General features: G+C 44.2%; 1 protein-coding gene across 1 annotated transcript; it reads right to left on the bottom strand.

Moving 5' to 3' along the window:
• Positions 1-2,183: 2,183 nt before the first annotated feature.
• Positions 2,184-6,007, bottom strand: LOC121995884 (respiratory burst oxidase homolog protein B-like). Its single transcript, XM_042549656.1, has 10 exons — positions 5,157-6,007; positions 4,921-5,080; positions 4,795-4,843; positions 4,182-4,730; positions 3,720-4,106; positions 3,544-3,639; positions 3,349-3,464; positions 3,106-3,282; positions 2,548-3,029; positions 2,184-2,477 (listed from the first exon to the last, which is right to left on the bottom strand). Exons 1-10 carry the CDS (start codon positions 5,716-5,718, stop codon positions 2,368-2,370), a joined length of 2,688 nt encoding a protein of 895 aa, XP_042405590.1. The 5' UTR covers positions 5,719-6,007; the 3' UTR covers positions 2,184-2,367.
• Positions 6,008-10,804: the final 4,797 nt, after the last annotated feature.

Raw genomic sequence — 10,804 nt, 5'->3', positions numbered from 1 at the left:
CCAGATTTCTCTCTTCATCAACGTTCTTGCCATCGTCATCGGTACCCCCATTTGACTCGGTTTCCGGACGAGATCAGTGATATTACTTGACAAAATTTGTTTGTAAAATTAGGTTACTAGTGGTGACATTGATAACAGTATTGCGGTAGAAAAAAATTGATAATATTGATAATATTAATCAACATCTAATTGTAGCTCAAGTAATTATTTTGAAATGGTACAAACACTTGCCCACACCAAAGCATGTGGTTTTTTTTGGATAGATGTCTCGCGAGCAAGTCATGTGACTGAAATGTACAAAGCAGACATGTAATAGACCAAGTTTAACTTAGTCAATCTAAATTTTACTCCAAATGGGAAATAAAATAACCAGAAGAAAGTCATAGTAAAGGATGGACAAATTCCATTGTAAATTGTAGTGTTCTTTCATCACACTGCTATCCAGAGGGTTACTCTTCTGCAAGTCTCACAGAGTGTCGGGTTTGGTCATTTAGGTAAGTGTTCAAAAACATGAAGATAGGCATTTCTCCATGATTTTTCTTTACTAACTGGATACCCTTTTACCTATTTTTCCTCAGTGACACCCTAAAGCTTTATAAGATGTGTTTTGAGCCAATAGGTGGCTTGATAATAAATTACCAATTAGTTCTTTAATCTAAATGGGACGTGACATCCCTATGGTTAGATACTCTCATCCCATGAAATATTGCAATTCAGGCTCCAAAAGTTTTTAAACATAGAAGCTAATTTTGGTTAACCTAACTTTAGTTCTCAAATGTATGCTAATACGGTGATAAAGAGGAGTTCATCCAAAAGCGAATCAAAGTAGTGAGGATTGACTGACGTGGAGGTCAAAGTAAAATGGTCAAAGTCACAATGTTGAATGGACCACGAGGTTGCAGATTGTGGATCAGGTAAGGTTGGCTGAGTGAGTCTTCAGTGCCAGTCGAACGTGAAAGACCGACTAGATCGTCCAAACAATCATCCTCCGCAACTTGCAGCAAAGGTTAAGAGTTGAATACTAAGTTACCGGTCCATCGTCCTTGCAGATCAGACATTAGGGTCGATCGGACACAATGTGCCTCTTCGACAACATGAAAGCCTAGTGAAGAACAGGTCAGTGGCTGCATTCTGTAGAACCAACCTGGCGATATACCGAGCGAGTGACTACCGATCGACTTATAACAAAACTTAAATACCTGTCATATCATACCTTTTTGGAAGTTTGTGTCGGAAAAGACAGAGAATATCCCATCAGCAAATTGGCCTTTAGAAGTTTTCAGTCTATCAACTCATAACGATTTACGAGCTCATTTGATAAAAGATGTCAGAAACACTTTATGATCTGTCCTTTCTTAGGAAAACTTTGAGAAACGTATTAATGTTTTGAAATACGTGTTCAACTCAACAGTGACACTATAAATGAAATCTCTATCTACAGGCAAAGGTATATAATGTTTTTTATTTGCATACACTATTTGGTACAATTCATTACTTTTTTTTCTGAGATCGAGCACTGATTTTAACGTCGGAGAGTCAATGCTAGGGACCTCTTCCTTGACCTAGTACTAACGCTCTTGATTTTATAGGATAGCACGGATTCTTCATCGAGTCAATAGTAGAGTCACGTCTCAGTTCACTGCCTACACCGATTTCAGACAGGATGATATGTGCTACAATCGGAAATGACCAGGCAATCAAATTTTTGAGTAAATTAAATGTTTGATGCTGGGATTTTGTGTTGTTATATAAACTATACATGAATTTGTGTCCTCATTCCAGGCATGTACTCTCAGTTACTTATATGAAAACTAAACTAGTAACAAGATAAACAACAAAACTCCCTTGTTCAAACTAGAAAATCCAGTTAGAATACGTGCAAAAGTCGATATCTCACTCATTCTTGAAGAGTAAAATTAAATTGCACAAGAAAGGGAACTTCCTACAAATTAAAGAGCCCAATAAACAGTCAGCAGATCTTCCATGCGTAAGCAAGCTGTTAATCCTACATTCCTATTACATCTCAATGATAAATTGGCCAAAAAAATTAAATTTGACATTGTTTTACCAACGATGCAACCAAGAAAAAACACAGTTTTTATCAGATCGGGTGGTGAATAGACAAATAGTCATAAATCAACAGAAACGTTTTGAGGAAGAAGTCAGGTTAAGGAGATGATTCACATAGAATTCGAGCTGTGTTCGATATTCAATTTCCATGATACAATTTGTGTTGCATTTGGAGCATCCAGTTCATCATCAATGATCCTCAATTACGAGTATTTACTCTAACATTACGCGATGAATATTACATAAAGAATAATATCGAGCGAACAGAGTCCACCTAGAAAATTTAAAACTAACTGATTAGAAATTCTCCTTGTGGAAAACAAATTTGGTGGTGGTCCTATGGGAGAAATCCTGCGACAGCCGCCGTAGTTCTCCGATCACCAGCGGGTCTCCGCAGTAGAACACGCCTGAAAATCCTACACGATCAAAACCATTTTCGTTTCCAAAAAAAGAAAGAAAGAAAGAAAATGAACTCACCGACGCGCTTGCCGGGGTGGTTGAGGGTGATGCGCTTGAAGACGGTGCGCCAGTTGGGGCGAGCGAAGTGGGTTCTCACTCGGGTGCCGGAGACGATGTCGACGCCGTTCTTGGCGTGGTGGAGCGCCTGCAGCATGAGGATGAGAGCGGAGCGGGCGTCGCCTTCCTCGTACACGCTGGTGCAGTGGTTGTGCAGCTCGATCACCCCGTCCTCGTCCTTCTCCGCCACCTCGTTCATGATCCCCCGGAACCACTCGAACGACCCTTCCTCCCGAGTCACCCAGTAGAAGTACGCCCTCTGCGTCATAAACTTCTTGCCGTTGCCGCCGTCGTCGTCCTTTCGGACGTTGTTCAGCACGTCCTTGACGATGCTGATCAACGGGGTGGCGCCGATGCCGAGGCCGATGAGGAGGAGGACGTCGTAGTGCTCGTAGTCCTGCGCGGGGGCGCCGTAGGGGCCGTCGATCAATAACTTCGGCATTCTGTTTCAATTCGGTTCGATTCAATTTTAACAATTTGTTCACTATGCATGGAGGAGGAGGAGGGCTTAGAATTAACCTTGGCCCGATTGATCCCTGCACGAGATCAGCTCTGAGGAGGCCACTCTGGTCGCTTTTCGCAGGTTGGCAGACCTGAGAAAAGACTGCTCTGAGCTGCGAAGTCCAGTCGCCTCTGGTGCGGACATGGATGCTGATGTAGTCGTCGCCGGGAGCCGACGTGATGGAGAAAGGATGCCTACCAATTCAACTAGATCAATTTAATTGAACACAATGCAATGCATATTGTAAAATCCTTAATTACCATTCGAATGGCGAGACAGCAGCACAGTTGACGACAATGTATTGCCCGCTCCTGTATCTGAAACCTTGAGGCTTAGACATGTGGAGAGCCAACACATTCCCTGGGTAAACAGCAACCTGCGTAATCCACAAACAAAAACCCTAAATAGATTCGCAAGTTTACTTGACGAGATATGAAGTTAATTAACAAGTTTACCTTTAGAATCTTCACTGTTTCGTAGCCTGACCGGAAGACCCGCAGCAGCCGCTCGCAGGCGTACAGTGCGAGAGGGATAGCCAGATACATCCATGTCTGTAATTTTTAATAATGAGAATTTGAAGTGCCATTTTGAAAGCTTTGGAGGAGCGTTTTGGAAAATGGTAAAATCTCACCGTCTTCTTGTACCATTTCTTGATGAGGTAGAGGCAGTAGCCGTGGACGATGTAGAGCGCGTAGACGACGACGAAGAGGTGGTGCGAGTACCAGAAGGCGTTGAATCCGGTGAGACGGCGGAGGGGGTTGGTCGGGCTGAGCCGGTTCCGGCGGAACCAGGGCTGCGCCAGGACGTAGGCGATCGCCATGAGGACTAGCATCGCCACCCCCGTCCACCCCTCCGTCCCCTTCACGAACCACCAGTAGTTCGGCGGCCGCCGGTCGCCGAAGAAGGGCTTCAGAGGCTCGTACTCGGCGTCGCTGCAGTGCAGCAGCCGCGGGAAGTCGCAGGTAAGGTGAGCTCCGACGTGGAGCGCCGCGCCGACTACGATCCCCGCCGCAATCACCTGTTCATCCATCGTTAGCTTCGGAAATCCCTTTTCGGGGGGCCGAAAAATGAGATTTTTGAATAGATTAGTTACCTTGTGGAAGTTGATGTTGTCGTTGAAGGGGACGACGACGCCGAGCTTGGTTTTGCTGCGGAGCCAGGTGATGGTGTTGCGACAAACGGGGAGGAGGATGAGCGCCATGTTGAACTTGAGCGTCTCCGCGCCGCCCTTGGCGGTGGTGACGCAGTAGCCCATGACCTGGAAGACGGCGCGGTGGCGGTACTGGTTGAACTTCCAGGCGAAGAGGCCGGCGCAGATGGCGAGCCACAGGGCAATCACCCACACGCGCTTCCAGTTGTCCTCCATGAAGTAGGAGATCCGCCGCCAGCATCGCCGCACTGGGTTCCGGTCCTTGGTCGGCACCAGCATCTGGCTCAGCATCTGGCTCATGTTGTTGCTGCTCGCGCAGAGCCTCGTCGACGGCAGTTGCCCCGGCGGTTGCAGAAGCAGCAGCTCCAAGTTGTAGAGCTCGATATAGCCCAAGTTATTGGGGTCGAGCTCTTCCATGATCAATGCCGTGTACTCCTCCACGCGTTCTTGGATACTCGACAGCTTGTTGGCAGATGCGCTGAGGGCGATGATCTGAATCCAGAAACACCTTAAAAATTGAATCTTGTTGCTGAGAAGTTGGAATTTGTTAACGTACCTCTCTAACTTCTTCCTCTGTGATCCTGCCGTCGGCGTTCTTGTCCACCCTGTTTCGTGGTCGATTCGATTTCAGATCATGAAAGCAACTAGAATTGTATTCAATTGGTTCGAGTATGATGGATACATGTCAAAGAAGGTTTGCAAACGCGCATCGAAGCTTTGGTCGGAGAGCTGCTCCCAGAATTCGCGGAGTTCCTCTTTGGTCAGCACGGTAGCGGTGATGCCGCGCCGTCGGGCAAGTGCGTCGAACACCTCGCCGGCGAACTCCTCCGATCCCACCATTCCTACATTTTGAGAGAAATTGATGGGTCAGATTCCATAAAAATTGAGTTTTTAGTACAATTGTGATCGCTATCTCACCTATGCATTTGCCGAATCTCGACCGAAGAAGCATTCCATCGACAGCGAGCTCGTTGAAGCGGCGGTCGACCTCCGGCCACCCCTCGCTAGCGACATTCTTGGTCACGAACTGAAGCCCCTTGATGGCCTGCGCGGTGCTGGACTTGGTCCTGTCGAGCTGCGCCATGTTCCGCCGCGGCCCCGACACGAACGACGACGACGAAGATGGCGACGACGCCAGCCTCCGGAACTCCTGCCCCACCTGCTTCAACTTGGCCACGACGTTGGAGGAGCGCCGCTCCAGGCCGCGAGCGAGCAGCGCCGCCTCTGGGTCGGCGCCTGCTGAGTGGACGCTCTGGATCGCGACGGCATCGTCCCTGACATCCAGCGTGATCTCCACGTAGTTATTGCCATCGTCAGCCGCCGCCGCCGCCGCCGTGGCGTCCTTCAACCTTACGCTCCGCTTCTTTCCTCCCAGCGGCCCGCTGAAGCCCACCGAGCGGCCGGCCTCGGGCTCAGACTCCGACGGCATCTCCTGCTCGAAGTAGTAATGCAGTGTGTTATGATCATTCACACTGCTCATCTCTTCTTCTTCTTCTTCTTCTTCGCAGAAATCGACTACACTTGAGCACCGAAATCACAGATCTTCAGGCGATATCAAAATTGCACATCCAAAGGAGAAACTCGAATCTGAAGCACCAACTCCGGAGAGGACAAATTTCACCTTGGAGTTTCGTCGAACAGGTGGCGGGCATGAAGGAAAGTGGGTTTGTTGCTGCTCTGCGATCGGAGCGGGGAGAGATATATAGCGAATGGCGCCGAAACGCGTCGGCGGAAGGAGACAAGAGGCAGCGGAGTGAAGGGCAAGACATGCAGAGGGAGGGAGGGAGGGAAGGAGGGAGAATCCAAGGGGCGCCCATTGGTTGCGCGCGCCAACTCCTGTTTCACTGAGAAAAAAACAAGGAGTTTGGTGGATTTGAGAAGAGATTGAATAAGAAATTTGAACTAGTTTATAGTTAACTAATTTCCATGGTTTGATGGGTATTAAAAGACTGACTGCTTCGGCACTACTTTCCACTTGATCCAAACTTCAAAAAGATAACAGATTGGATTGAGTTTTTTTTTTTTTTCTGTGGTGGTTTTCAGACCGTTCAATGTTTCAAACTTAGGTTGACTGTTTTGTTTTAGGGCGGCTTGGCTGTAGAGTTGTCAAATGGAGGGTGGGTCAGTCTGTGGAAGATGAGTCATTTGGTAAGAGGATGGGTCTTGGTGAATTATTTTCAATCTAATTGAATCCAAGATGAGTTGTCGCCCATAAAAAAAAAAAATTAAAAATGAAAAAAAAGTTTTATATTTTTAACGATTTATTTTGAAAGGATTTCATCCATTCAAATATATCTAAAAATAAATATTTTAAATATAAATAGATAGAATAAATATATTTTTTTTATAAAAAAATATTATTTTTATTTTAAAATTATAACAAATAAAGATAATAATTTGACATAAAATTTAACTTACATGTGTTTCTCAATTCGTATGTTAACCCAAACTCGTCGTGGGTCGACCCGTGTGAATCAGGAGCCTAGACGGATCAGCTCACGATAGACTTGGATTGATAAAATTTTAACCAAATCTATTCAAATTGTTTAATGGAATAGACCAATTTGTAAGGATTGGTTGATTGATTTGTTGATTCATTAGACATGTTAGGGAAAAGTTGAGAAAGGATGTTTAGTTTTTTTTCAATAATAATATTTTAGTATTAGTAAAAATTATTAGTTAATAATTTTAATTTAATTAATTTTTTAATTAACACAATGTATCTAATTTATATCTATTAATTTTATTGATGATAGATACAGTCTCACAAAAATTTCTATAAGCCATCAAAATAAATCGAAAAATGTTCACAGTGAATGATTCATCAACCCAATATTCTTATATCAACTGTCAATTAAAGAAAATTTCGGTCCTATAAATTTTTTTTTATCAACCGTCAGAATAAATTTAAAAGTAATTATATCAACCAAGTATTATTAGATCAATCGTTTATTTAAAAAAATTCATTTATTAATCCACTTATGACTAACTTTGTAAATGCCTAAAAAAAATACTAATAATACGCCAAATTATTGCACCATTACCGGGCTGATTGAACATTTTAAACAATATTGAAGTAAGTTAGATCAAAATGAAATAATTTTGAGTAATTTTAGTTTAATTTAAAATTTTGAGGATCATCGAAATAAAAAAAAAACCTCCTTTTTATTTTTTGCATACTTCTATTGTTAACCCCTTCTAAGTTCTAAGCAAAGGGGTTAAATAAGGACTTAAAAGAAAATTTCAAAAACATAAAAATTATAAACGAGACGAGCCTTGTAAATGACCCCATTTTTACTGGATCTCACTCACAAAGCTCGTAGTATGTAATACAAACTTTTACTATTATGTTTTTTTTTTAAAAAAAACACATAATTAAAGTTCCACGATTATATGAACTAAGTTTAACCATTTTCCTCTTGCACTAATTTTAATATTCTACTCTATTAATATTTTTAACGTAAATCTATGTGTAATTTACTTAGTATTAATTAAAAGTTTATAAAAATATTAATTATCTATAAATGCAGTTGATTTGAGGATTCAGCTGCACGGCACATGGATTCATCTCCAATGTCCAAACGTTTTTTCTTCCTTTCTTCTTTGACTCGTGTAGTCGTGTGTTCTTTATTGTGATAACTCTCACTCGGACCCTTCGGTACTGCCTTATAGGAAATCATGGAGAGCTTATTCGGTACACTAACTTTTTGTATGGTCAAATGATCCGGGATATATTTCATATAGGCTAGGAATCGATCTTATGACTATTATAATAATATCACATGTAAATGCCAACTACACCAATTAGTGGGGATGACTCACGTCTTCTTTATGTTGGGTGGGTAGATAACCATGGGGGAGAAAAGGAATTATTTAATAATATTTATTATCAAAATAGTTTATATATATATATCACCGTATAGAGGGAGAGGGAAAATGAATAGATGATCATCCACTTATATCATTTTTCTATATTTGTTAGCATAGCGAAAATACAAATAATAAGTATAAACGAAAGCTAAACCTAAAGACTAAGAAGACATGAAAGAAAATAAACCCTAACATGTTTATTTTACGTGGTTCGGAGATGATGCTCCTATTTCACGGTGTGTCTATAAGATAAACGACCTCTCAATCCATCGATAAATCAATTTTCGACAAACTCCGGCTAGTGAACGACTCCTTTGTTAGGACCGATGGTCACGGCTAGAGAGGGGGGTGTGAATAGCCGACCCCAAATTCGCGTTTCTTTCTACAAACTAGGGTTAGCGCAGCGGAAATAAAAACAAGAAACGAAACTAGGAAGGAGAAGAAAATCAAACCTAACACGATGATATAACGAGGTTCGGAGATAAACTCCTACTCCTCGGCGTGTCCGTAAGGTGGACGAAGCCTATCAATCCGTCGGTGGATGAGACCCCGGAAAACCGGCTAATAACAACTCCTTCTGGGTGGAGAAACCTCGCCACAATAACTTGCAACAACAAGATAGAAATACAGCAAGAAATACAAACAATATGAATGTAAAACACCTTGTTTGCCTTCGACTGGTTTCCGTTGACGAAGCAGCAACTTCACGGAAGAACAGCAGCAGCTGACCAGCCGGGGAAGCTCACACGAAGCTTCAAGCAGAAGCGAGCTCAACAAAGCTCAGATCACAGCAGTGAAGGAGAAGAAGCAGTAGCTTCGAACCAGAAGTCCAAGAAGAAGAAGAAGCAGACGCCTAGAAGCCCTCGATCTCCTTTTATAACCTGCACTGCAAAGAGGACATCGAAGAAGACGGAGATAGCCGTTGTCACTCACAACGGATAGTTCTGGACCGATCAGGCTCCATCCTGATCGGTCGACAGAGCTTCTGATCGGTCATGGGGACCGATCAGGCTAAGCCCTCCTGGACCTTTCTGGACTTAAGGTCTGGACCGATCAGGCATGCTCCTGATCGGTCCAGCTTCATCCTGATCGGTCCCCAGGACCGATCAGATCTTTCTCTGATCGGTCCAGGGACCGATCCCCTTCCTTTTCTCCCGAGCTTCTTGCCTTCGATCATTGTTTCCTGATCGGTCGTTTGGTTACTGATCGGTCACCAGACCGATCCAGATACCCAGTGTATCACTGGATCGATCCACTGATCGATCCAAAGCTTGGTTTTTGCCCAAACCAAGTCTCAAGCCTTCCAAACCAATATCCGGTCAACCTTGACCTATTGGTATCTCATGCTTAGCATCTGGTCACTCCCTTGACCTGCTAAGACTCCCTACCAAGTGTCCGGTCAATCCCTTTGACCCACTTGGTCTTTCCAATACCAGATGTCCGATCATCCTTGATCCATCTGGATTTTTCCCTTGCCCGGCTTCACTCACCAGGACTTTCACCTAGCTTCACTCACTAGGACTTTTACCTGGCTTCACTCACCAGGGTTTTCCATCTGCCCGGCTTCACTCACCAGGACTTCCAAACTGCCTAGCTTCACTCACTAGGTCTTTCCCCTGCCTGGCTTCTCTCACCAGGTCTTTCACTTTCACCTAGCTTCACTCACTAGGATTTTCTATCTGCCTTCCTGGTCTAGAGAACCAGCTACCGAGCCCTCTCTGACCTAGTCCGGAGAACGAGCTACCGAGCCCTCTCCGACTTCGTCCGGTCCAGAGAATGAGCTACCAAGCCCTCTCTGACCTAGTCCGGAGAACGAGCTACCGAGCCCTCTCCGACTTCCACATCCGGTCCAGAGAACGAGCTACCGAGCCCTCTCTGACCTAGTCCGGAGAACGAGCTGCCGAGCCCTCTCCGACTTCCACATGCCAAGCTCCCATACTTGGACTTCTCCGTGCCAAGTCTCCATACTTGGACTTTTCCCGTGCCAAGCTCCCTGCTTGGACCTTTCCGTGCCAAGTCTCCATACTTGGACTTTTCCCGTGCCAAACTCCCTGCTTGGACTTTTCCTTGCCAAGTCTCCATACTTGGACTTTTCCCGTGCCAAGCTCCTTGCTTGGACTTCTCGAAATAGATCAACTCAAGTCGGGTCAACCAGGTCAACCTTGACCAAGGGTTGCACCCACAACCTCCCAAGTTTCTGTTCTTGTCAAACATCAAGATACAACTTGAGTCAGGTCAACCAGGTCAACCTTGACCTAATGTTGCACCAAAAATCTCCCATCAAAGTACAACTCTCTTCTGTTCTCGTCAAACATCAAAATACAATTCGAGTCAGGTCAACTCGAGTCGGGTCAACCAGGTCAACCTTGACCTAAGGTTGCACCAACATCCTTCTCGGTGGAGAAACCTCGCCACAATCTTGATCACAAACACTTCGATCAACGAGAGCTTCAAGACTCTAATTAGGAGTTAACCACCTCTATTTTCGTCGCCCAAGTTAGTCATTCAAATCTCCATTATATAGAGGTTGGGTGAAAACATCCAAGCTATTTTTTCACTACCAGTCTACTAGTAAAGTCACCAGTCGATTGATCTCTGTGGAAAATTGACCGTTACACCCTAACAACTCGATACCAGTCGACTAGTAAAGTCATTAGTCGACTGCTCCACATCAGTTAAGCAAACAGAGCACTTTG

The sequence above is a fragment of the Zingiber officinale genome, chromosome 6A (genome assembly GCF_018446385.1).
Source record: "Zingiber officinale cultivar Zhangliang chromosome 6A, Zo_v1.1, whole genome shotgun sequence".
NCBI classification, from domain to species: domain Eukaryota; kingdom Viridiplantae; phylum Streptophyta; class Magnoliopsida; order Zingiberales; family Zingiberaceae; genus Zingiber; species Zingiber officinale.
Note: the sequence above shows the minus strand (reverse complement) of the source record. Positions and strands in the feature narration are given on the sequence as shown.